The 27,665-nt window shown below is 32.4% G+C and overlaps 1 protein-coding gene across 1 annotated transcript in view; it reads left to right on the top strand.

The window, feature by feature from the left end:
* The first annotated feature begins 633 nt into the window (after positions 1-633).
* The window catches only part of LOC118199259 (heparan sulfate glucosamine 3-O-sulfotransferase 6-like), a 64,403-nt gene continuing 37,371 nt past the window's right edge, over positions 634-27,665 (top strand). Inside the window, exon 1 of the mRNA XM_035371072.2 lies at positions 634-2,350. Within this exon, the coding sequence (XP_035226963.2) occupies positions 1,845-2,350 (506 nt within the window). The 5' untranslated portion in view covers positions 634-1,844. The remainder of the gene's footprint in view (positions 2,351-27,665) is intronic.

The raw sequence follows: 27,665 nt of genomic DNA on the forward strand, positions 1-27,665 counted from the left end.
CTAAACCAAAAGTGAAAGAAGGAAAGAAAATAAAACTGGGTTAAACATACGCGGGGGCACCAGAATCTTTTAAGTGATTAGGGCTCTAAAAAGCTTAATCCAGCCATGCAGATCCTATATAAATTTTTTATAAACTCATATATCGAAACAAACCTTGGAGCATTTTTGTGTAGTAACATAAGAAGTTAAGAATTGTTTTAAAATTTCATTCTTTTTTATTCAAACTCTCTTTTCTGCTTTTGGTCTTTAAAAAAAAATGTTTGGAATCGTAATTTTAAGAAACGACAATCTTTTCATTTGAGTACGCAAATTAATGCGACAAACAATTCTAGTCTTTGAGATAGGTAAATTAATATAGGTGTACTGTTATTAGGAATGGTTGTGCAAATTTAACTTTAAACCTCTGATTAAATAAATACGAATAATTTACGAAACCTTCCTGCACGTTATTCTGAAGTTTTAAGCCTGAGAAGTAGACATCTTGCGAAGATTTCTCGCCTTTAACAACCCGGTACTGGAATTCCAAGACGGAATAATTCTCGTTTCAACCATCGACCGACAGGTGTCGCTGGATATATCTTCCCCCACGTCGAATCGAATTGTGGTCACGTGGCTTCTGCGGGAGGCAAGTTCTATACCAGAACAGCGTTCAGCTCCCTCTGGCAGTTCATGCACTACGTGCGGTTCTCGCAAGCTTCTGATCGTTTGGGATGTTACAGCATGGTGAGCTGTTTTGGTGAACAGATTGGTAAACTTTTTCCACCGGTGCGTTGAGCAGATTACTTGATTGCTTTTTAATTACTTTATCGATATCGTAGATCTTAACACGATGATAAATTTGTCTTTGCATGTCTCTCTTTGCGTTACACGTGGGAAATGGTGGCTTTTGATGTCAACATTTCAGTTTCGTAGTTTTTGCATATTAAAATGACTTAAAGAAGATATCGCAGACTTTTTGTTGAGTATCAGTGGTGATATTAAAAATAGTTTTTGAGTTTTTAATAAGGAACAATGCAATGTTTTAATTAAAGTGCCGTCATTTCATCAATAAATATTGTAAGTGTATTAATTACACTTGCAAGGAAGCTTAAGATTTCGTAGATCTTTCAATATGCGTTATCGAAAAACTTTACGGCAGTTTTTTGTTGTTAAATTGGTGAGCAACAAAATCTACTTACGTAACAACCAAACTTAATAATTCCAAAAGGAAACTTCTCCAAACACTGCTACTGTTAGATAAAATAAAGCTGGATCTCTATTTACTGTCATATATAAATTTTTAAGGGAAATAAGCCAAGAAGACAAACTCCTAACCTGTAACTTGAAGTTCGTTTCTAAACATTTTTCTGTTAGTGCAAAAAAAAGGTAACGATTTTTTAAATTAACTTTGTCTTAGATTAATTTGCAATACTTAAAATTTATCCTACCCATCAGCTTACTAAGCATTTTGTGATCAGTGATAAGAATAAATTTCTTCTTCCAGAAGAAAAATAGAATTTAATTTAAAAAGGAAAAGAAATTTTCACGAATTGCTGTTATTAACAGAAATTCTGTGGCTTCTACCTACTATAATAACAGATGTTACCTTTTTAAGTAGATTCCAATGCAAAACAAAAACTGTAAAAGAAGATTCGCTTTGAGTTTTGAAATATGAATCATAGAGAAATACGTATTGCAATTTTGATTAAAACTTCTCGTGAAAGCCAAGTATTATTTCAGATAAGAATTAAAAAGAAAGAAAGACTTTGTTTAAAGTAATTAGGACATAAATTCTCAACTTAGAACGCATGAAAATGGGCAAAAATTCTGTGAGTGTAATGATACTAAAGGAATAACTTCTTAAGATGGACTTGCCAGGAAGGTGCAGAATTTTCAGAAGAACGTTTATGCTGACGCTTATCTGCTGTTCCATTACCTGCTACACATGGCACATCCTATCTACTTACCCAGTTATTGCTACTGACAGAATTTTTATTTCTTATATGCGACCGGACGCTCCGAAGGTGAATCTCTCCCCTCAAGATGAGGGAGCTTATGCTGTGAAAATATGGTTGCCCCGAAGGATCAAGTCCGGTCCATCCAGTGTGGAAGAAAGCAAATCTTCCAGCGCAGACTTATTACTATCCGTCAGCAATGGTTCTCAGACTTCCGGATCCGGCGAAACGATGATGAGATTGTGGGGTGCGGGAGGGGCACAGCGCAGATTGCCCCAGGCTCTCATAATAGGGGTGAAGAAGTGTGGAACCAGAGCATTGCTGGAGTTTCTGAGATTGCACCCGGATATCCGAGCTACAGGACCGGAAACGCATTTCTTCGACAGATTTTATGACAGAGGGCTAGAGTGGTACAGGTAAACTTTACTCTTTCTGTCTTCTTAGTTTGATTTCCATGTAGCGTTAAGCACACTTTTAGCTAGCAGACATAGTACTAACGGGAATATTTGAAATAAACTACACTGCATTATTGAAAGTATAGAGACTACATCAACTACAATCAAATAACTGAGAATAAAATAAAATCAAATTCAATACATAGGAAAATAAAACGTATGTTTCAAGAAAATTACAACTAATTATAAAGTGTTATATTTATTATTCATTATTTTGTGTGTGTCTCTTAACTTTTAGTAAAAATTTAATGAAATTAACGCATTTGAAATAATACATGAATTAGTAAAGAAGCGAACTTTTTAGAATGTCTAATCGTGATCTTTTTAAGTAAGCATATGCATGATACTAACCTGCACGTGTACTTATACTGCTTCATACACTGCTTATTTCAATGCAAAATTATGTTGAAGTAATTATTTTCTTTTTAGCTTTATTTTTATGTATCATTTTCTTCGCACTTCGCACTTAAGTCTCTTTTTTACAAGAATTTTATATTTTTTATATATCAGATAAGATCGTACATGCGCTTCAAAAAGAATTTATTGTAAAACTATGCCCATACAATATCTGAACTACAATATTATATATTATATTTCATGCAAAAAAGGCGTGTATTTTATTTTATAGAAACTTCAGTATGTTTGACTGTTTAACTTAGTCAAAGAGCGTCTGCTAACAAAAGCTTTTAATGAGTTAAACATATAGTGTCGGAAGTTAGAAAATGTAAATTATTAAGCTATTAGCAAAGAGTTTTTAGCTTTTTATGCTACAAATTCCCAAACGCCGAAAAATTTTAAAAGATTATATTACAAATAAAAACTGTTATCGATGCACAGTTACAAAATAATATAGCAGTGAAAATGTAATGTTTCGAAATCAATTTTCGTCAAGTAACGCATCAAGCTTTCACGGAATACCTTTTTATAGTTACATTCAGCGTTTTTTTCTTTAGCTAAATTATGTAAATTACTCATGATTTTCAAATAATTGAATCTAAAAGATAGACTTGAGATTAAATTTTTAATAATAAAATATTTAAAGAAAATCTGAAGGGTTTCAAATTTTAACGGTCGCCCACACGGGTTTGTTAAGGTTTTTTACGCTTTCCCTGAGCTCGCCTACCATTCTGCTGTTATATTCACTCTTACTAACTTTTTTTTTTTCTCTTTTCTTTTTAGCTTTATTTTTATGCATCATTTTCTTCGCACTTACGCCATATGCAAAACAACAGCAAAATTACAAAAAGTTTAAAAGTAGCATAGTAGTACATGTTTAGAACTCTCGAGTGTGTTGGCATACATTTTTCTATTTTTTTTTCAGTCCATCATATCAATGTTCAGTTTTCATACTAAGATGATTTTGCGAAACTTTTGCTGGTCTTTTTATTATTCTTTTGCGTGTTTACACTATTTATTAAATATCACATTCTTGGCGATTACGTCACGGAAAATTAGATTCAACAGCAAAATTGCAAAATACTTAAAAACAGTTTACCTTTACAGCTTCCAATAGACATACTCGCGCGCTGGAAATAATTTTTTTTTTTTTTTTTTCATGCTGTGTTGCTACAATTCGCTTTGAAATCAATGAATCTGTTAATCAAAAATTCATTAAAGATCATGAAATAGATAATAAAGTAAACTCGAAATTGAAAATTTAGGCTTTCAGGGGCTCATGCTCGGATGGAGGACTACGTTATTCAAAATTTGATGGCTCTAGGTACCGTTGTGTCTTCACAGTTCGAGAAACATGCATACATTCATGCAGATTCTTCATTATTATTTAATTTCTTTAAATATAATACAGAGCAATAATATTTGGTGGGAAAATTTTGAAAAGCGATTCCGTTTATAGCGATTTAAAGCAAAGTGGCGTTTCGAGACTAATATCCTGTTCGGGGTTAAGCAACGGTTGATAAAAGTGCACATGTAAATAAAGATAAAAATTCAAAATCTTCCTTTTTCTACATTTATACTCTTGTTAAATTTCTACTTTTCTTTCCTTCAGAAAAGGCATAAGGTAATAGGAGTACTTTATGTTATTCCTTCTCATTCATGTTTACTCTAAGTAACCCTGACAGCTTCCGTATTCACGTATCTGTCATGAAGAATAATACCTTTATACGTAATACTTAAAGCTTGCAGTAAAGCATTTAATTAATAATTCAGTGTAATGAATGCCTTATTCATCCGTGAAGTATGACTTAAGGGCTATATTAAATATTAAGAAGCGTATGAGGTCGAAGTCGGTGGATATAATAATTCTTCTTCTGAAGAAAAAATTTTTTTGATACTATAAATCCTTGTAATAATAATTTTCGGATTTTAAGAACTTTTCCCAGGCAAATTTGCATACGTTAATAGCAAATTTTCATATAGTTGCTTGCATAAATGAAAATGAATGATGCTTTTTATTCTATTAGCTTTAAGTCTAGATAAACAAATTATTCTCAGTTTGATGAGAAAATTGGTCATTTTCAAGCAAATAATAATTATTTATATTAAAATAAGTATTAAATATTTATATTTGACTAGAAATATATGACTATAAATACAAGAAGAAAACAAAGGATTAAATTCTATGTACTTCCGGATAATTTAATTGATCACACGTCATTTTATTATTTACGTAAAACTTTCTAAAAATTATTATCTTTATTAAAAATTATTATTTAAAATTTATTTATTATATAAATTACTATTTTAAGAACACTGCTGTATAGTTGCATAATCTATTTCCAACACTTTTTCGTTAATTTATCAATGCTCCTTATATTTAATGAATAAAATTAACTAATTTTAATAAGGAAAATATTGTTTTTAGGTTTCATTTTCATTCTAAATTCTAAATATGAGATTCAGTTATATAATAATTAATTGGATTCATTAAGCTTTGTGTCTGAGACCTTTTTGAAGTATTATAAAGTATTTTTTTAAATTAACATTTGCAAAATTTTAGAAATTTTCTTCAGATACTCTACCTTAAAACCCCCACTAAATATATGGCGTTATATATTTTACCATATATTCAATAAAGCAAGTGAAGTTCTATAAATAAAATAGCATATAAAATAAATGTTGATATATAATTTGCTATTTATTAAAGGATTTTTAATATTACGGGCTTTGTTAAATTAAAAAGTGTTTTAAAATCAATGTCTAATACAATGATGAGTTCATAATTAATCGATGAATACATTAAAAACATAGAACTTCTATTTTTAAGCAAATAATATAAAATGATTACGCAGGAATTATAAAAATTATTACGCAGGAATTATAAAAATGATTACTAATAATATAAAATGATTACTGGATTGTAGATCAAAATAGAACATCCTAATAATAAATATATTTCTGATGACTGCACATTCCGTCATTATCAAGAACAGTTGTCTTCATTTTTAGCAATAGATACATTTACCCTTTTTACTTTCTTGTACGAAGTAAACGAAATATTGTCATAGCAAAAGTTTCGGGTATCATATTTCAACAGAAGTATTCATTTGGCCATTTCCAAATTCAACTGGGCCCACCAGCGGCCGAGCGGTAAAGACGCTGAACACTGGTAGTTCGGTCTGAGGTTCGAATCCCGCGAACGGGCGGGCTGCATGGGCGTTTTCGTGGTTTTCCCCATGTGTAACGTGTATACGAGCCAGTTTCCCTTAGAAAGTCCTCCACGAAAGGCTTCCCTCCCTTTAGGCAGATAGCCGTCGTGTGCTTTGCCATAATTAAATACACCAACACCAAATTCAACGGGAGAAAGGCGAAAACGCCGTGGTGAAAAACATCGCGGTAGAAAAGAAAGCGTTCAAAAACTTCGCAGTTTAAACATCGTCGTCGGAAATATCATGGTAAAAAATAAAGTGCCTACAAATCATCGAATGACGATAACATCGCACACATACGTTTTTCAAATGCCGTACTGACATATTATGTAACTGACTTTCGTCGTAACTAGCAAATCGACATCCAAAAAATTGATTGCACGCTTTACATGAAAATGTTAACGACATTTTAAGAATAAACGGAAACAAAACAAAATATAGTTTTCATCAAAACAATATGAGATTATCGAATGTGAAAGAAAATAATTTGATAATTAACTAAGCAATTTTTATAGAGTTAACCTCACGCAGTTATTTATCTTCGGTTTTCTAAGCATTTTTAGACTATTTTTCATAAAAAAATTATCAGTAAAACTTTATAAAATACTTCCTTTTTTCTTCGTACAAGGAAGTAAAAAGATTGACCTTTGTTAATTAATTATGTAAATTTAAAATTTTATTACGTTCTGTAAATTGCATTAATTTTCTACTCATTTTCAATTTTTAAATACTTAAGTCTCCTTCTTATGTTTTCCGTAAAAATTTAGTAGTTCATTCAAAAATAAGATATATATAAATAAAAGAATCTCTCTTTCTTTCTTGCTCTGCCAAATCATTTACAACTTTTAAAACCTGAAAAAGCATGTGTGCGATGTTATCGTCATGCGATGATTTGTAGGTGCTTTAATTTTTTACCAAGATATTTTTTGACGAAGATATTTTTAATCTGAGAAGTTTTTGTACCCCTTTATTTTCTCCCACGATGTTTCGTACCACGACCTTTTCGCCTTTCGTTGTTTTCTCCACCGCGTTTCGTTCGCGATGATTTTGCAGCGATGTTTATGGCGGACACCGATTAAAGGGCTGTTTTCCCAATACTGATTATAAAAGGGATTCAAAAGGAATCATGACATCCGTACTTACGCATGTGTGCATGTCTGTATGTATGTGTGCATCTCCCATAATTAAAAAAAAGATAGCCGTGGAATGTTAAAATTTTGTGTATGGAACTGCTATAGCACCTAGTTGCTCCCTTTTTATTGCACTCGGCGGAATCAAACATATATGAGCGGGCTTAGGAAAACAGAAACCTACTTCATTTTGTAATGCGTACCAGATGAGTTGTTCCCATACTCCTTCTTCTACGGTTTCAAAATTTTTTACAGAATTTGGTAATCTGCCTTTCCGCACACGTTCAGGCTTCCAGTATTTTAAGCATGTTACACTGCCGCACGGTCTGCAAACGTATGTTCTTTTTGCTCCTTTTTTACAATTTTTATTTGATTAGATTACAATGGAACAAGAATAGTAGTTTTTAAGGTCTCGCAGCTACACATTGAGTTTCATTTTTTATATATAATGGTGTTTAAGAGAATAATGTTTTCAAATCTTTTGTGTACAGTTTTTGAAGGTGTTTATCTTTATGGAAATTCTATTTTTATATCGTTCTTCTTTTAATTTAGTCTGATTATGGGTTTATTATATTGTTTGTTTAAACTAGCAGAGCCCCAAGCGCAGGTCGGGATAGTTCTTGTCAGTATGAGATTTTTATAAATTTTAATTTGCAGTTATAGACAATTAATCAGTAGCTGTTTGAATTTCAAAGTGGCAGGAAGAACAAATCATGTGTTCGGCACTCATGAATCATCGGAGTTTAATATTTTAAATACTAAACCTTTGAAGAGTTGTAAGGATCTTAAGTTTTACTAACGTTTATTTTATTTTAAATCTTTACTATCACTTCTTATTTTCTACTTCCGGCCAGAATTAAAAGCTTTAACTTATTTATGCAAATTTGTCTTGCGAACGCCAAGTACTTAAGTTGTGACTTTTTGCCAAGCAAGAGAGAGGAAGGAGTGATTAGGAGCAGGCCGCTTGCCATAGCAGTTTTACTCGGTTGCTGGTTGCCTTCAAGGCCAGAGGTTTAATCCTCTTGATAATTTTAAACGTATCGTAGTGTTAACAGTTCTCTGTACTACATACGGCCTTTCTATTAATATACGGCCAATCTTCAAGTAGACACTTGTTTATTAATCCAAAGTTAGTTTAGTTAGAATTTAGTTAATATTTTTATATTCTTACGTTCAGACCACAAGTGGTTGGTCTCTGTATTCCGAAGTCCGGAAATCATTGTAAAGAGAGAAAAATAAAGGGTTTCGTATACCCTTCCTGTGTATCTTGTCTACTTCCCACATTTATTGAACATAGCTTTAGTAAGCTCCCTGTTCCGAGTCAGGTCATTTAATGTTCCCAAAGCAAGTAAGGAGGAACACAGAACCTGATAGAGTTCTATTTAAAACATTAAACCGAAAGTGATTAATAGTTTTTAACTTGTTTCTACCATAAAGGTAATCTTCTAACTTTAATTCCCCTTTTAGAAAAACTCTTCTCTAGCTTTTACATTTCACTACCAACTAGCAATAGTCTAAATTAATATCCTAAACAATTTTTCTTAGGGTAAGTTAAACTTTATAATTATAAAAAATTTCTTTACAGTTCAATCCTATACAGCTCAAATGCAGGAATTATTTAATTAATTTTTACCTTATATATACGTGTGTTTTTTGTGTGAGTTATGTAGTAGTAGTAGTAAATTTTACTGGCGCAAAACTCTGTAGGTTATCTGCGCCAAATACATGTCAGTTGTTTCCGCATACAAATGAGGCTTAGACAATAGAGACGAACAGGCAAGATTAAAACCGTCGAAATGCATAAAATGCGAAGAAACTAAAAAATGATGGATGCTAAGATGAAGTTTCTTATAATGCAGGTGATTTGTACAGGTGTAAAATCTTAAAACGTGAAATACGTTAAAATAGATATTATTAAGACAACAAGATGCAACATCAACTAAAATCAAATTAAATAATAAAAATCTGCCTCTTTCAGGTATTGAAATAAATTGGTAGTCACCTCTTTCCTGATTAAGCGGTCGAGGGGCAAGTCATATTCGTTGAAATGTTTTAACCGAAGTCTTTTAAAATATGGACACTAAGATAAAAAAGATGATGAACTCAGATGACAGCATTACAGGGGGAACAAATTGGTTCACACTCTGGTTTTAGTAAATAGTCGTGGGTAATTCGCGAGTAACCAATTTTAAGTCGAGTAAGTAGAACTTCCTCCATCCGGTTCCTACTAGTATCCCGGTATTCAATTCTAGTTTTCACACTTTTTATCTTATTATATACCTGACTATCCCAGTGTTTCTGCCATTTATCTGATCCTTGCTTCTTGATAACTTTGCTGATATCGTTAGGAGAGGCAGGTCAACTGTACTTATCGATAGCCCACTTTGCTCTAGCGTCTGCTAGCTCATTACCTTGTGTGTGTTATGTAAGGGTATATATTATTTATATAGGGTTGGGTATATATAATAAATATAAAACGATAAAATTCTCTCTGACGATCAAATTACATCAGAGTCCAGGCATTGTTGTGCAAAATGGCATTCAGTGACGAAACTTTTAACTCAAAACAAAATTTTTCTCTTCGCGGGCTTTCATATTGCATGACTACGCACTTCAGCTTCTCTCTCTATGCTGCTAGGATGTGATTTCTCTGTGCTTCCTTCCTATCGCAGAAGCATCAAAAATGTAATATTCTGTGAATAGGCACGACTAGAATGCCAAATGATTGTGGCCACAAATGTCAATTGCAAATAAAAATGGAATTAAAACTGCTTCAACTGCCAAGTTTCTCATACATTACGAACTCAACGTGTTATCATACTACGCAATCGGAATGCTTCCTTTTCAATATGGATCTACGTACTCATCAACAGTGCTCTGTCCTTTTCTTCCTTTAATTATATATGTATATATATACTCAATCCTTACTGGGCTTAGAAGTCTTTAACCTGCCTTTATTTTGCCAATCGTTAGTCGTAGTCATGTACTTCAAATTACAGAGGTGTTTCAAACGATGAAAATATTCATATACTTAAGGTATTGGCAATGTCAGATTTAAAAAAATAGGCAAATAACGAAATCTAACTTTTAATGCGGTATCTCGGTTCGTGTAAATATATATAGAAAAGTTTTACACTCGTTATGAAAAAATAAAATTACGAGAAGTTTCACTCGCGTGCGACAAAAATTGATCGTGATATTTAATTTCAAAATTTGCTAATTTTGATATCATTTTAAGCTAGCCTTGAGAGATCAATTAATTAAGTTAGAATAATTTGAGGAAACAAGTTAAATGAAGTGCAGCCAAAAAAATGTGTATGATTTAATAGGCCGTACAAGAAAGTCATATGGTGTCCACATCAGACTTCTTAACATTATGTACGTAATTATTGCCCTAACAGTAGCATAACTGGAATTCATAGGCCATTATGAAAAAAATTTCTTGTCTGCCGTTCCATTTTCATTCCTCTAAGGAAAATGTGGAAAACAAAACATTGCTGACTTCTAAAGAGCTATTTTGAATAATGATGGCAAAAATAAAATTATTTTCTATTTTTCTATATAAAATCTAATAATGGTAGTGCAATTCAGTAAGCTATCTACATTCTCTCTATGTTTTTAGGCCTATAGCTAGCACACCTCTTAGATTATATTTAGTGAATTGTATTTTAGACATTTAATTTTATATAAAAAAAAATTAAACTTTTTTCTACTTACTGAAGAAGACCGAATTTGCATTTTTTAATTTTGTGCAACTTTAGAAAAATTTTTTAAAAAACAATTATGAAGAAAAAACGCTTCTGACTGGCCTTGCGGTATTATTATTAAACTATTACATGAAAAGAAAAAAGTTAAAAAAAAAAGAAAAGAAAACTGAGAATTTATGAAAAAATGAATTGCAGACCTTTTTCTCAGTAAAATAATGATAAATACGTTATACCTTTGTTCGAAAATAATAATTTATGGCTACTCCTCTCGCTATGTCAATGGTTAAAAATATTTTTATTGAATACGGTTAGTAGCATTCCGATTATTAGAAAGAGTGTCGGTGAATTTGATCTTGGATACCTGGAAACTAGGATAGAATGGAAAGATATAACCTTTTGTTAGCCCAAAAGAGACGTTAGTCCCGAATGGGATATTAGTCTCGAAACGGTATTTTGCTTTGAATCAGTAGAAACGGCGTATCACTTTCCAAGTTGTTGCCTCCAAATATTATCGCCCTTTTTTATATTTAAAGAAATTAAATAATGAAGAATCTGCATAAATGTATGTCAGTTTCTCGCACTGTGTTAAAACAACGCTACCTGTAACCATCCAATTTTGAATAACGTAGTACTAACATAGTCTCAACATGACACTTCGAAGCCCGAATTTTGAATTTCGATTGTTTTATTATCTATTTCATATTTTGGAAACCTTTAACGAATTTTCGATTTACAAACTTAGCGATTCCAAAGCAAGCAGCAGGAACAGTATACGAAGAAAAAAAAAAAGTTTTATCTTCAGCTCGCGAGACTGTCTTTAGTAAATTCTAAGGGTATGCTATTATTAAATATGTTGTGATTTTGCCGTTGAATGGAGTTTTATGTGACATAAACGCTAGGATTGTGACGTTTAATAAATAAACTAAACACATGGAACGTTAAAAATAAAAAAAAGAAAAAGTTTTCTAAGGCTATCTTAGTAAGAAAACTGTACATTGATATGATAAACTTTTAAAAAAAAGTATGCCAACATTTATCGTTGCATCGAGAATTCTAAACGTGTACTGCTACGCTGCATTTAAAAGTTTTGTAATTTTGCTGTTAAACTCTATATGCCGAAAATGCCAAGAAAATTATACCTAATAATAAAGCTAAAACGACCCCCCCAAAAAAAGGGCGGGTTAGTAGAAACGAATGTAACAGCAGACCGGTAGAGTGCGAGCTCAGCGAGAGAGTAAAAAAAACCTTTTGAGCGACCATTAAAATCTGAAACCTTTGAGATCCTTTTTTAATATGCATTGAAAATTATAATATCTATCGTTAACGGCAGAGTTGTTTGGAAATAAGTACATGATATTCGGTGCTGCTACCTGAATGAATAATCCCCATTTTATGACACATAGTCAGCCAAATTATTTTGGGATAGAAGCAGAACTCGGAGTAGAAGATATATATAAAAAATTTAGTATATTATTGCACAAATAATGTGTACACGAATCCTAGAAGAGTGTGAAGTATGCCACTGTAAATAGGCAAAGAATCTTCTAATTTCAGCATGCCATTCTGAGTATAGTACATGAACTACTCAAAATTTCGATGAATATTGATTACATAATAATTGCATACATCCTTCTGGAACGCGGCGCAAACGAGCACTCGGCTTATCCATTAATTACTGTCATAGTTCGATTCTGTGCTCGTCAATGCCGCAGCCATTATGCGAAATATGCATACCAAATGTCGATGATTGCCATCTCTGAGATTTCATATGTAAAGGAAGGCATTTCAGCCGGCTATTTTAGAGGCGTTATTTACGATTTTGCTGCATCCAAGGATTAAACATGGTACAAACAATGATATATTTTGAAATGGCAAAATACCAAAAAGGTACCAATTTATTTTTCATTAACTTACAAACATAACTGCAAATTTAGGTGTTAAATAACTCCTTTATAATTACTTTTGACAGAGGTTAAACATTTCTTCATTGGGCTACAATCTGTAAGCTGATGGTATCAGATTAAATTTACCGTATTTTTTCGGTTCTGACATTATATTTTCGATGGATATTCAAGACGCACCCAATAATTTCAATACCACCTCCAGAATAAAATATTTTGATTCTAAGCTAGTAAAATAAAGAAAATAAAATTATCAGATGCATTTTAATAACTGACTTCGAATTGTAATAAATAACAACATACCACCTTAATTTAGCAATTTGAAAAAAGTGATTATGTCAGAAGAATTAGCAATTTTGAAACATCATTAGCTCTAGGATACACCCGTTTCTACGGCCTTTTTTTTAATGAGAATTAAAGAATTATATATTAATATAAAAATGTGAGTACTATTATTTGCATTACGCGGAGAAAAGTGAGGCTTCCAAATGCGAATGCTGTAATTACGAAGAAAAAGTGTGATTCGTGATTTTCCCCATGTATAACGTGTATATGAGCCAATTTGCCTTAGAAAGTCCTCGCAATGCCTTTAAACAGGAACATTTATAGTTGTTTATCGCAATACCTTTAAACAGGAACATTTATAGTATTATCGCAATACCTTTAAACAGGAACATTTATAGTTGATCTATCATCAGCTAATACATAATAGATGCCAATCTGCCGCCGTAGTATTTATAAACATGAAGTGTTGCCAATCTGCGCTGCATAAACTTCGATTTCAGTTTTTATATCTTTCCTTTAATTAAGGTAACGTATGCATGTACAATTAAATATTTCGCATTCTTTTAAAAAATATTATTTCCTTGATTGTTCTTTTTGCGTTGCAAAAACACTAGTAGATGTCTAATTTTAAATGTATGTAAATATAAACTAAGGAAATAAATCTCTAATACTAACTTAATTAGCAACAGCTGTTTAAATTTCTACTGTAGACATTTATATGTCTCCCTCCTACCATCTGCAATGTATCAAAGTCACTTATAGATCAATCCGTACGTATGACTTAACGTATTCGGTTGATAATGACGTAACTAATTCGCTGATGACGTACCTAATTCGGAACCAAAACTTTCTCTTAATGAACAATTGAAACGGAAACTTTGACGTAACTAATTCAGAACTTAAACCGAAACTTTCTCTAGGTGAGTTTCCATATTGGAAACCGCGCACTTTAGTTTCTACCTCTCTTCTCGCTTGCAAAACTTGCAAACATTTTCTTGTCGGTGGTTTTCTCTATTTTTTCAGAAATTTAATAAATCATAGTTAAACCCTGCGGTGATTAATATCGTAATCTAGTGATGTGGAAAAATATGTTTAAAAAATGTTCAAAAATAAACTACGTGTTTACTCACTGTACGATTGTCTGCAAATCTTTCATCTTTCTAGTACGCAGTTACGCCTTCACCACCCGGTCATCGGTCAAGGGTTCATTCCATTGCCACTAATTATGCTTATTTTCATTACATGTATTTACTCTAAAAATTCAGATACCAATTTCTTCTCTGCCTATGCTTTCATTATTTTTTTATATGTTCCCTGACATTTTCTCCCTGTATTTCCGCTGGTGTTTATTAACACCTCAAAGGTTTTATCATTTCAACTAAGGGTAAAACTCGGCTTTCTGAAGAAATAAAATTGCAGCCACCTTATTGCTACAAGTTGTTTTTATATTAATTATTAGCTATTCCTGTATTATATTAATTATTAGCCATACGCCGTATCCGCAAAGTCTCTGTCTGGCCTTTATTTTCACAACCCTTGGTCATAGAAATTAGCTCAAGTCGAGATTGGTTTTTTACCCTTAAACGTCAGTATGTCACGCAGTGATATTGTTTGCGATTTACTTACGTGTTTATTTTTGAATTTTGTTACGTTTGGTATACCAAGAGAATTAGAGAATTAATTTTGTTACGTTTGGTATACCAAAAGAATTTCCACACAAGTGATTTATAAGTTTTAAAAGTCTAAAAATATCTTATATTAATATTTGAATGAAGTTTTGTTACTTGGGAACCATAATCTGGTAATAATGCGAAAAATTCATTAAACTACAAAAAAAAAAAAAAAAAAAAAAAAAAAAAAAAGAAAGAAAGAAAGAAAGAAAGAAAAACTCTGACAGCATTCATACATTAAGCCCAAATGGGCGTTTTTATAACGTTTTGCGTGTTGCCTTTATTTATTAAATATCATGTTCTTCGCTCTTAAGCCATAAAATTCAGTTCAACAGCAATATCGCAAAATAATTTTAAAATGAGCATATCTTTTCCGATACACAGTCTCGCGCGCTGGAGATATTTTTTTTTCTTACAGTGTTGCCATTGCTCGCTTTGAAATTGTTGAGTATGTTAATAAAAAATTCATTGAAGTGTTACAAAATGTGAAATCGACAATAAAACAAATTTCAAATTAAGGCTTCCAGATGCCTCTATTCGGTGGAGGATTACGTTATTCAAAATTTGATGGTTCTACGTACCATTGTTTTATCACAATGCGAGAAATATGCATACATTTATGCAGATTCTTCATTATTTAATTTCTTTAAATATGACACACGGCGATAATATTTAAAGTTTTCGACGCAAAATGCCAAAACGAAATTATCAGCCCTTCTGTGCTACCGCCCTTTGGGCTAATAATTTTCAGTACTAATTTCAGTAATAATGCAGTACCCATGAAAATTTTTAGAAGTCCACAAACTCAGAATGGCATGCAGAAATTAGAAGAATCTTTGCTTAGTTAGTGTGGCATGTGAGTGGGCTGCTTGCCCCTACTGAAGCCTACCAGTGTTTTCAAGAACACGCATTCTATAAAATTTTGCGAATAAGATTTAATATTTTGAAAACAATTATGCTGATCGATGCTTTTCGTAATATTCTTCATAGGAATGCTCGTTACTGATTCTCTTTAACATCAGAAACCTTTTTCTAAATGATGTTTTACTTATCGTTACGTTCAAATGAAAACATTAAATTTGCAATTCATGTACAGCTCCCAATACCAAATGTCTCGATGTCTTTTTGTCATACGGGAATTAAACTTTATATAACAAGTTTAAAAAAAAAAAAAAAAAAAAAAAAAAAAAAAAAAACAGAAACCGGAGGAAAATAAAAAAAACGTCGGATTCCGTACTTTTTCAGATAATGACCTTTTTAAACGTAAAAATGACAAAAGATGAAGCTTTGCGTCATTTAAAACATTTCTGTAACTGGAAGTATGTGTTTACGACCTATGGCTGCGAAAACATAAGCCGGGTAAGGACTTAAGTGGATACGGCTGTATAATAGCTGTGGCACCAATAATGTAATTATTTTGTACCTGAGCTCTTACCAAGGAATTGAAAAACGTAAATGTCTTCGAATATATCAACAATTTAATATCTATAAAATTTATTCCATGAATTAGCATCCTGTCCATTAAATCGACTGGATTGAATGAAAAAGGAGTTTTGGATCTCCATATTTTGAGTGCCCATTCGCTCAAAGGCATTATAGTTACAGATGTCGATACCTTATCCAAGACTAGAAACCGAGCTCAGTGGCACGAAAGTGAGCTTTCGCTAGTGATCATACTATTCGGGTAACACCGTTATGCTAATGTTTAAATATTATAATCGGTGCAAATGCTTAAATTGTCTTAATGCAGTGCTGAGTTTTTTAACCTGAGCAGTTTTATTGTTAAACAAATGCGTTAATCTAAGTGTGGTAAAATAATATAAATAAATAATATTCGAGCACATTTAGTTACAATTATTATTATTAATGAAGCACTTAACTTGTATTGAAATCAATGTCATTTCCTTATCATTAACTGTTTTCCTGAGCTGATGTCCATTTACTTTAAGTCTATTTAGTTTTCTCATTTTAAATGTAGTAAGAGTGTGAGATTTCTTATGTTTGTTAATCCATTATTTTATTGCCAGTTCTACTTTCGTCGGCTGCCACCAAGATGCAGATTAGTTAACGCATATAAGAACAGATTTCTTGAAGTTAAGGTCGAGCTTTTAAAGTGACTACTGACCTTCTGTTTACGTCTAGCTAATTATAGATTTATTTAGTTCGGGTTTAGCCTTTTGCCAGTCGTGCTTGCTCGCATGATTAAAAGGCCTCAGCCAAAACTTACATTAGGACTTTGCTTTATGATTCGCGTATTTTAACCAGCTGAATATCTATTATATTATATTAAATCCCACAAGAAGCGATGGCTTATTTTGTGCTACATGAGCTGGGTAATTTGGTGATTCGAAATTTTAAAAACATTCTGAGTCTATAGTTATTTATCTAGAAGAATATATGGTGGCGTGATAAATCGCTGACTGTCTACGTGGAATCCGAATTTAATTTTGAAATACATATGCTTCGTGTAACTGTGGATCATTCAGTTTAATGGGTTTCAATTAGGTTTCTAACATACATCAACTCAAAAAACACTCTACGGTTCTGAGCCTAGCATTAATTTGACACAAGTCTTAAATTCAATTGAGATGTCAAATAAAGCAGCTCTTTCTTGATCAGGAGTATGATTAGCAGAAACTTGCTACCGTAGTGCTCGAATTCTAATTCTCGAAAAGCTGGTTTGGTTTGGTTTATGTGATTATGGTAAAACATCGAATTTTGTCTGCTTAAGGGGAGGGATGCCTTTCTGGAGACCTTTCTAAGGGAAACTGACTCGTATACGCATTACACATGGGGAAAAACCACGAAAACATCCATGCAGGCAACCCGTTCTTCGGGATTCGAACCTCGAACCGAACTACCAGTGGTCAGCTACTTTATCGCTCAGCCGCTGGTGGGCCTGATTCTCGGGAAGATATGAAAGTGAGAATGTAATGCCTTTACAAGAAAAAAGGCATTTAGAATCCATCAATAATAAAGCTGAATTGAAAGGCTACTGGAGAGGAGATGGTAAAGAAATTTTCGAATTCCTTCGCTTGGGGCGCACTAATTAAATAGAAATTTCGATGCAACTAGAAAAGTTTTTTTCTGACTTCTGCTGCTCAAAATCTGTAGCCACTCTTTTTATGTGTGATCCATGTGTGGTTATTCTAGAAGCTGTTCGTATACTGGATGTGGAATGAGCGGCAACAAAATCCGTTTCATTAAAGAGACTTAATTTAAAATAAGCAGGCTCCTGGAATTTCATGATGAATTTAAAAGTTTATCAAGATAAGTAATTATCGCTATAGTATGGTATATTTAATTATGTCAAAACACTCGAGGGCTATCTGCCTAACGGAGATGCCTTCTTGTAGGACTTTCTGATAAAAACTAGCTGGTATACAGGTTACATATGGGGAAAACCCCGAAAACGCCCATGCAGTCAGCCCGTGCGCCGGGATTCGAACCCCAGACAGAACTATCACTTTTTAGCGACTATACCGCTCGGGTGCTGGTCGGCCCAAGTGACTATCGGAGTACAACACCATCAAATAATGTTCGCAAATTTTAAAACTGAGTAAAATAAAACGTTTGATTTTATTTTTTAAATTGTCTTAAAAAATCCCTTGCCCAGCTATAATCTAAGAGTTACCATTCGGTGCACATATCGTTGCGAAGAAAATTGCCCACTAATCCGGAGTGATCAAATTCCTCCACGGGACATCTCTCCCTTTCCGTGTAGTGCCTAAGGGAGGGCGGAGCACGTTAATAAGAACAAAAAAAAAAAAAAAAAAAAATCCGGAATGATCAGGTTGGCTATTAGAATATAGAAGTTCACAAAGGCTATCTGCCTAAAGGGAAGGATACCTTCGTGGAGCACTTTCTACTTAGAATTAGCTCATGTTCACGTTACATATAACGAAAACCAACCATGCAGCATGCAGCCTAGGTTCGAACCTAGAGACGAACTACTAACGTTCAGAGATCTTAACCAATCTACCGTTGTTGCGGCCTTTTTGAGCAGATTCACGAATGAGAACTCTAAGATTGATTACACTCAAGTAAGTCTTTAGTCAGTGCCCTTTTCCTTTGCTTCGCATGCTGTACAAAATAACTTTACATATACAATTAAAAAAAAATTACAATTGCATTTCTCTCCTCACGGATAGTGTTGTTAGAAACAAAGTAAAGAAAAAAAAAATTAAATCTGAATTTTTAGACCACCATGTAACATTTCGAAAAGTTTATCATTAAAGCTTTTAAAAAGAATTATTTAAAAAATTAAAAACGATAGAAATCGGTTTATTAGATTAAAATAAACTGCTAAACAATATGAACAATTTGAATTTTTAATAAATTAAAATTAAAACAATTTAAAGCCCAGGAGTTAAGATAGGACGGGTGCTTTAAGAAACAGTCTCTCAGAAATTGAAGAAGATAAAATCTTATATTTAACATATAAGTTGCTCAAAGTGGCAAATCTAAATAATAGTAAAATATTTTTATGATTTCGTTTCGCTATAAAATATAACCAGCCAGAGTTTGTGTACTTATTTAATACAGAAAAGACTTATTTATTCAAGATGTAAGATGTAGCTGGGAATTTCTTTCAAGGCACTGATTTTGCACGAAGCTTGCAATAAATATTTCCCTGAAGTGTCAATATGTTTTATTTTACCAGGCCACGAAATTACTGAAACCAACAGACACCTTTTAGAGGTGTTTAGCAAAGCGTATGGGTGGGGGACTTTTATCGCTGCTTGTCCATCTGCATACATTATGTTCCTAGAAATTTTGGATGCTTTATATTTGCTGGTAACCACTGGCAATAGTTTATATTTTGCTGGCAAGTGAAATCCGCTAACTGAAAACAGTAAATACGTTGAAGAGATTTCCTTTTGAAATCTTTTTTTTTTTTTTTTTTTGAGGGGGGGGATAATAATTTTAATGACAACAAAAGTTACAATAATAATATTCTTTTTTGAAGTACAAAGGGTGTTTACACTTTTTAGGATAATTTCCGGGTCTTTTAAATAATTTTAAAATGTACAGTATTTTTTTTAATGTTCAATCTGATAGGCTTTCTTTTGGGCTATAGTTATAAGTCTGCTTTGTAATTTTTATGATAGAGGAGGTTATCGTAAAATTTCCAGACCATTCCCCTTCTATTATTTCGTCAATTAGGTGGGTCTGCGCTTAGAAACAGTTCTTTTAAAGAGGCAGCTGGCGCAATAGCCCATAAGATATATGTTAGGGGACTTCACAGGAATACGTTGAAAAAACGTATAAACAATACATGTATCAGTCTTTATTTTTTCAAAGAATGCAGTGGTACTTTTCAAAGAATGACTTGTTGCTTTGTCTTGATAAAATTTCACTCTTTGAAAGCTTTTGGTGTAAAGAAATGGAATTTCTTCTGTAAATAACAGAAGTAAAACTTTCTTTTAATGGTACGTTGAGTTGATTTTAACATTTTCCCTATTCTTCTTACTTTTCATTTCTCACAGTAAGGGAATTCTGTTACAGTCATAAGCCCTTTACTGAAGCTTTCTACGTATTGGCGGAACCAGATCTGTACATTTTTTTCTCGTTGTTTTCGATACTAAAGAGATCTCTCTCTCTTTTTTTTTTTTTTTTTTTTTTCAGTCATTTATGTAAACGCATTTTTCATTAAGGGTCACAATATTGTACTACCATGTATTTTATACTAAATAATTTTAGTGCAGGGTTCTAAAAACTGTTTTGCGTTGTGCCGCATGTCTCGGCTGAAGCTAGCGAAAATTATACTTTTTAGCTTTTTTAAACTGTGAATGTTGGTTTGTTATTTCATTTTGTTGTTGCTACGGATGTATTTAAAGAGTTTGCAATTGATTTCTGCGTCTACAGACTTTGCTCTTGTTATTAAAAATTTAACTTGAAAAACATTAGAAAAAATATACATACCTTTTTTCTAGTATTCTTTGGGTGTATAAGTGATGATTGATTGTTTTTCCCTTTTAAATTAAAAGCGTTGCTTATTTTGCGCTTAGAAGTTTTAATACCATGTATTTGACAATTTTTTTTTTGAATTACAGAATAAGAATAGTTCTCTTCGGAAAGCGTACAAACATATTCTTCAATCCACAATTTGTTTACACGCGACTTTTTGAAAGGCGAATAAATTTAAAAGTAGCAAATGATGTTTCTCATTTCAAAGAATAAAATGTTACTAAAATTTTTCATACTCAAACATTTTCTTTTCTTTAATTCTTTATCGAAATTATTCTAAAAGTGTGTAAACACTCTTTATAGTGTAATAGGGATAATCTTAGAAGATTTAAAATTTGATTTTTCTTTTTATTGGTGTTAGATTTTTTTCAACGGTTTATCGATGATTAACCTGAATACTATATTATTTTGTCTTAAAAATCTTTCATGAAAACCCCCTTTTTTTATATATATATAAAAAAAACTGTTTTCCCGTAATTTTAATGATGTGTCGTGGTATTAGCAGCGCGCTCTAGGAAAACACATAATATATATATTTGAGATTTTAATCAAAATATATGTAAACATTCACGAAAAAAAAATATTTTTTACACCCTGCATGACTGTTTACCCAACTAACTGCACAAATTACGAAAGGCAAAAAATAAAATTGGCATGTTTTTTTTAACGTAAGGGAAAAGAGCATTGCTGCTTGTTATATGTTATACTGCATAAAATTCAGGGAAAACTCATTCAATTTTTGTATCGCAATTTTAATCAAAAACCTAAAACCTCAAATTATATATGAATAAGAAGTACAATACTCTAAATCTTTTTTTATAACATAGAAATTAGAATCTTATTCATAAAATGATAAAAAGCTTTTATTTTAATTAGAAATTTCAACTGAAACATGATATAATTGTACAACACATAGACAATCCAGATATCCTCTCTCAGTCATTAAGGGAATGTTTTGAAGATTCAATATCAGTATGTTAGTTTCCTTTCGAAGCTATATTGTTTATTTCATGAACATAAAATATATAATTAAAGATTTCTCTCTGAATTCAGTGTGTTCGAAATTCTAATGTTTATCAAAACTTCGAATTCTTCTCCAAGCATCTTTCTCTCTTCCTCCGATTTTTGTTCAGCTAGTATCAATCTGCGAACTAAAAATGACACAAGGATATATTTCATTAATGAGGTATTTGTAGCGGAAAATGCATGTACTTAGTACATGGATTGTGCCAAAATGGAGTACAAATTTAATTCACAAACATAATTTCAGTTTCTTTCTCCATTTTTATTGTTACGAAAAAAATTTCCCAGCTTTTAATTTAATTATATCTTTTTTTTTTTTTTTTTTTTTTTTGTCCAAAGGGATTTGAATCCCGAAGGACTATTAGTTTCGTTTTGGCATTTTGCGTCGGACGGATAAATGTCGGTTCACTTTTCAAACTGTTGCCATAAAATGTTAGAGTCCTGCATTATATTTGAAGAAATTAAATAATGAAAATCTGCGTAAATGTATGTATATTTCTCACATTGTCATAAAATAACGGTACATAGAGTCATCGAATTTTGAATAACGTAATCCTCCAACGAATATGAGCATGTGGAAGACCAAATTTGAAATTTGAAATTTGTTTTATGATCGATTTCCTATTTTTTAAAACTTTGACGAATTTTTGATTAACAAACTCAAGGATTTCAAAGCGAGCAATGGCAACGTTGTGCAGAAAAAACATTTTTATCTCCAGCGCGTGAGTCTCTGTATCGGAAATTCTAAAGATATGCTCGTTTTAAAACTATTTTGCGATATTGCTGTTGCACTGGATCTTATGGTTTAAGTGCGAGGAACATGATATTTAATAAAGAAAGGTAACACACAAAATGTTAAAAAACGCCCCTTTGGACGTAATTTAAAATCTGAAACATTTCAGATTTAAATTTTTTTTTTTCATCGCTAAGTGTTTTAAAATTTTATACAAAAGTCTAAAGTAGTAGGTTTCAGCTTGATATTTAACTAACTTGATGGCTGTGCAACCTATTCAGTAAAACTTTAGCAACAAAATACTATTTGCATATCATATGACTGATATTATTGTCTTAGTTGAGTTAAGATTTTTATCCAAACAGGTGGCTAATAGATCTACGGATGTTCTGCTGCTATATTTCAATGAATTTTAAGTTCCAGGACAGCTTCCCATGTAAATATATCACCTAGAATTCAGTCCTTGAGAACCCCTTGTTGACTTCCATTATTCACTTTCATGAAAACCTCAGAAATTCTAATCCAGAACCTTCGTAAACAGGATACACCGTCACATATACAACGGCTGGACTTCGACCCGTCCTTTTTTCATTATTCCTACCAGCGGGAATCAGAGGATTTCTTCATAGAAAACGTTGAGGCGGGAGGTGCCTCCACTTCAGTCGACAAGGGCCCGACACCTTTGGAGAGTCAAGCATCCGTGATCATTGTGCTTCCCTCGTCTTTATGGCTGCTCCGTCGACCGCCTAATGCCCCCACGGAGAGCAACAATTTTGGCCCCTACCTTCTGCAGTGAATGGCAGGGTGCCGAATTCGCTGAGGGGAGGATAGTTTTATGGTCTCGAGGAATGGGAGACTTTCGATTTTCTATAGAGAATTGTGTTCTATTTTCTCCAGACGTGACCCTTCACCTCTATGCTAGAACGAAATGAGAAATAGATAGGAAACTGCACTACTTATTTCACCTTTACAAGATGACTGTTTTCTCCTTTAAAATTGATATAATGCTTCGATACTTTGAAGTACTTTATTGCATTTAACAATCAGTAAGACTATGACGATCGCTCATATAGGAGTTTTATCGTATTTATGCATTCAATATAATTCTAGGTTACACTAGATTAATGCAGGGATTAACGCTTTTCGTAACTTTCTCTTTATTCGATTAAGTTGCTTTCATTTCGAATGGTATATTCGTTGCAAATAACGAGCACATTAAAAGAAAGAAAAAAAATCGTATTTTTTTTCTTCATTTTAACTTATTTTCGCTATTTGGAACGAGTACATTAAAAGAAAAAAAAATATATTTTTAACTTCATTTTAAATTACTTTCGTAATCTGGATTGCTAAATTCGTTTCAAGTAACAAATGTATTAAGGGGGGGGATCACTAATAAACTTGGACAAACATTTTTTTAACAGAAATAAATTATTTATTTTATTATGGCAAAGCACACTAGGACAATCTGCATAATTGGAGGGAATTTCTTTCGTGGATGACTTTCTGAGGTAACTGGCTCGTATACACCGGGAAAAGCACGAAACACACCGGGAAAAGCACGAAAGTGCACATGCAGCCAGCTCGTTCGCCAGGATTTGAACCAGAAAGACTGAACTACCAGTGTTTAGTGGTTTTATTGCTCGGCCGTTTCAACGCTTATGAGCATTCTTAAAGAAATCTTGAAGGAAAAAAAATAAATTCTTTAAAATGCCAGGTTAATGTCAAGTGGTAGTCTAAATTTTAAGCCTCATAACGTATAATCACTAAGTAAGCGTTGCTGAATACTGACAAGAAGCTGAAGTGATTAATTTTAGTTCTTGTATGTGTCGAAGATAGTTTTCAGAATGAAATGATTGGTTACGGGTGAAAACATCGCGAAAGGAAAGTCACAAAAAGAAAACTTCGCCGTAAAAATCGTTGTGAGGAAAAAAGAAGTGTAGTAGAAAACATCGCAGTTTAAGACATTGATGGGTAAAAATTGTTTGAGGCAGAAAATAAGGTTGTGCAAAATCTTAGCAATCTTAAAATGCCGTCGCATAAAATAGCGTGGGTAAAAAATAAAACACCTACAAATCATAACTTGGTGGTGACATTACAGACATATCTCTTCTTACTTAAAAAAAAAAATAATTTTGCATAATTATTTATTAGCACAAGAAGAGTTAAGTAATATTTTTGCTCCTTTGCATTAATTAATAAATTTTACTTATAAAGCATTAAGGAAACCGAAGCATTCAAAATCTGGAAATTAGAAAAAATTAATGCTACGTATAGCTAAGCATTAATTTTAAGTAAGCTGAGATTTAGACATATTTAGATAGAATCATAAATCTTAAAAATAAGCATATTTATATTCATTTAAGCATACTTACTTAAAATTATTATAATTTAAACATATTTAAATACTACCATGAATCATTCATAAAATGAAATAGAATTTTAAAATAGAACAAATGCATCTTTCTCTTTCTAACTTCATTTTTTGTCAGAAAAATCTACTAATACGTCTTTAGGAAAGTGGTTAATTGAAAAAGGCCTTTTAATAATTACAAAGATAAATTAAAATTCTCTAATTACTTTTTATAGCAATAAATTTTGATAGTTTCCAGATTTCAAATGCTTCCTTCTTGTTTTTTCAGTAAACTTTTATTATTTGATATAAAAATACGAAATACAAAGGTAAAAATATTGATTAATTTTTCTTTCTCTCATAAATCATTACTCGAAAATTATTATTTTTGTAGTCAAAAGAAGCATTGTCTGAGATTTATCATCATACGATGATTTATAGATGCTTTGTTTTTACCTCGAAATTTTGTACGAAGATGTTTTAAAACTGAGAAGTTTTGCACTGTTTTATTTATTACTACGTTATTTTATACCTCGATCTATTCCTCCTCTTTTCTTTCCACCATATTTTGTACAACAATGATGTTTTATACGCATTTTTTCCGTGACTTTTTTGTTTGCAATAATTTCGGCGTACATCAAATGAATTTTAGCCTTTGCTTGTTATGAATGCTGATCCGTGATTTTGGCTGAGTGTTTTAGTCTATCCCAGGCTTACCGAACTTAGTTTTAGTTACAAAGTCACATTGTGTTTTTCCCATTGAAATTTTAATTTAAAACAGAAAATTTAAGAGCAACATAAAAATATTTGAAAAGATATTCTCGCTGAGGTGACTGCTGGCACTATAATTGACGTGAACTTAAAACGTATGATAGAACAAATTATCACACAATTTTATAAGTTCTGGCCTTCTTAGATAGCATACAATTAGACCAGAACTCTACAGCACAACTGGTGAACCTTCACTGTGTCTTGTAAGTACTACAGAGACAAGGAAAGGGTGTAAACGACCCTTTATTAATATAATAAAGATTAACACGCTAAACAACCCCGTGCTTACAGAAGCCAGAAAGGCAATGGATTAATTAAACCTAATGAAATTACGTTGCTTTGGTGAAATTTGGAGCATACTACAAAGTAAATTCGAAATTTCCCCTAACTAGCGCGCTCTTTGTGAAATAAGGGCCCACCAGCGACCGAGCGGTAAAGTCACTGAGCATTGGTAGTTCTGATCTGGCTTTAATTCTAAGCGAAGGGCTTGGATGTATGGATGTTTTCGTGGTGTTCCGCATGTGTGACATGTATATGAATCCATTTACCTTAGAAAGTCCTGAATGAAGTCATCCCTTCCTTTAGGCAGATAGCCCTCGCGTGCTTTGATTAAATAAACCAAACCAAACCAAATCTGAAGTAAGAGAATAAATAGAGCCATGGCATTATTGAAATTTTAAAGCGCAGTGACATCACATTATTGATCACATCGCAGCTCCTGTATTTTCCAATAACAGAAGGCGGATTTTTCTTCTGTGATGTGCATGCAAGCACATCAGGATCAACAAATAACTGCTTTAAGAGCCTGATTACTGCTTAGGCCCGTAAGGCTCGAGTTTAAGACCCCCGAATTTATGAGCCCTCAGATCGTCGATTAATCTCTCTAAGGCGAAATAATTTATGTGAATGTTCAGAAAAGGTTCCTCAAGATATGAAACATTTAATTGTTTCCTGCCCTGCCCTCGATGGCTCTAGATCAGCGATTCTCAACCGGTGGTACGCAAGAGAAAAATAGGTAGTAAGGTGGTAAGCAAAAAAAAAAAAAAAAAAAAAAAAAAAAAAAATATTCTAAATTATTAAATTCGAAAATTAAATATCCCAACACCTGTGTACGTTTTTTTTTTTTTTTTTTTTTTTTTTTTTCCTCTAACATTCGTAAATTTATGCGATCTGAGCTTTGGTCAAGGCCTACCGAGCCGCTCATACACTTAAATCCCCTAATAAATAATAATCCGAAAACCTGAAAAAATAATCCGTTTTTATCTTCACAATTATTCTTTTAGCAATAAGCATTATAAAATTTCCCATAAATGATGTTTTTAAAAACAGGATTAGAAATGGATGTTGTATTTAATAGGAAACAAAAATCAGTTCCTATAAAAATGTAACAGCACCTCATTAATTCAAGCGGTGATCAATTTATTAGCATGTCTACGAGGATTGTCCTGATATCTATATTTAATTTCGCCACCATTTCAGGGCCCACATTACTCTAGTTTCAATTAGAATAATTTTTTACGTCGATTTGCTGTCTGTAACAGCAGATATTTCATCTTCTTGTTGCTTTATATTCCTTACTTTTCTACGCAGTTTGAAAATATCGTGGTTTGCTTTTGAAGAACTCGTAGTATATTGCGTATTTAAATATTTGTTAGGTTTTCAGAATGGAAAAATGGATAGCATTGACTGAGCGGAAAAGTGATGATTCACAGGTGACGGATCTAAGACAATCTACTAGCACATAGAATATCGAAAAGAAAAGAAAAATCACTTATAGAAAATATAATAAAAGTTATTTATCATTTGGGCTTTCTTGGAATAGAGATGAAATGGAATGACTCCGTTAATCTCCTCAACCTCAATGTGTTGTTTTCAGTGAACTATTATTCAATCAAAATATGAAATCATCACTTCTTAAATAGGTAGTAAGGTCTTAAAAGACATCTTGAATCTAAGCATGCCAACTTAAAGTATAAATCTGAAAACCATTTTAAGAGGAAATTATCGAAGTTCAAAAATAATGAACAAGTAATGAAAGGTTTTGTTACTTCAAGTGAAAAAGCTTTGGAAGCCAGTTATATAGTAAGCCTAAGAATTGCCAAGCCTGGGCAGGCTCACTCTATTGGAG

Source organism: Stegodyphus dumicola, chromosome 5 (genome assembly GCF_044657685.1).
Source record: "Stegodyphus dumicola isolate Sdum_Otavi_A_Nest chromosome 5, ASM4465768v1".
NCBI lineage: Eukaryota > Metazoa > Arthropoda > Arachnida > Araneae > Eresidae > Stegodyphus > Stegodyphus dumicola.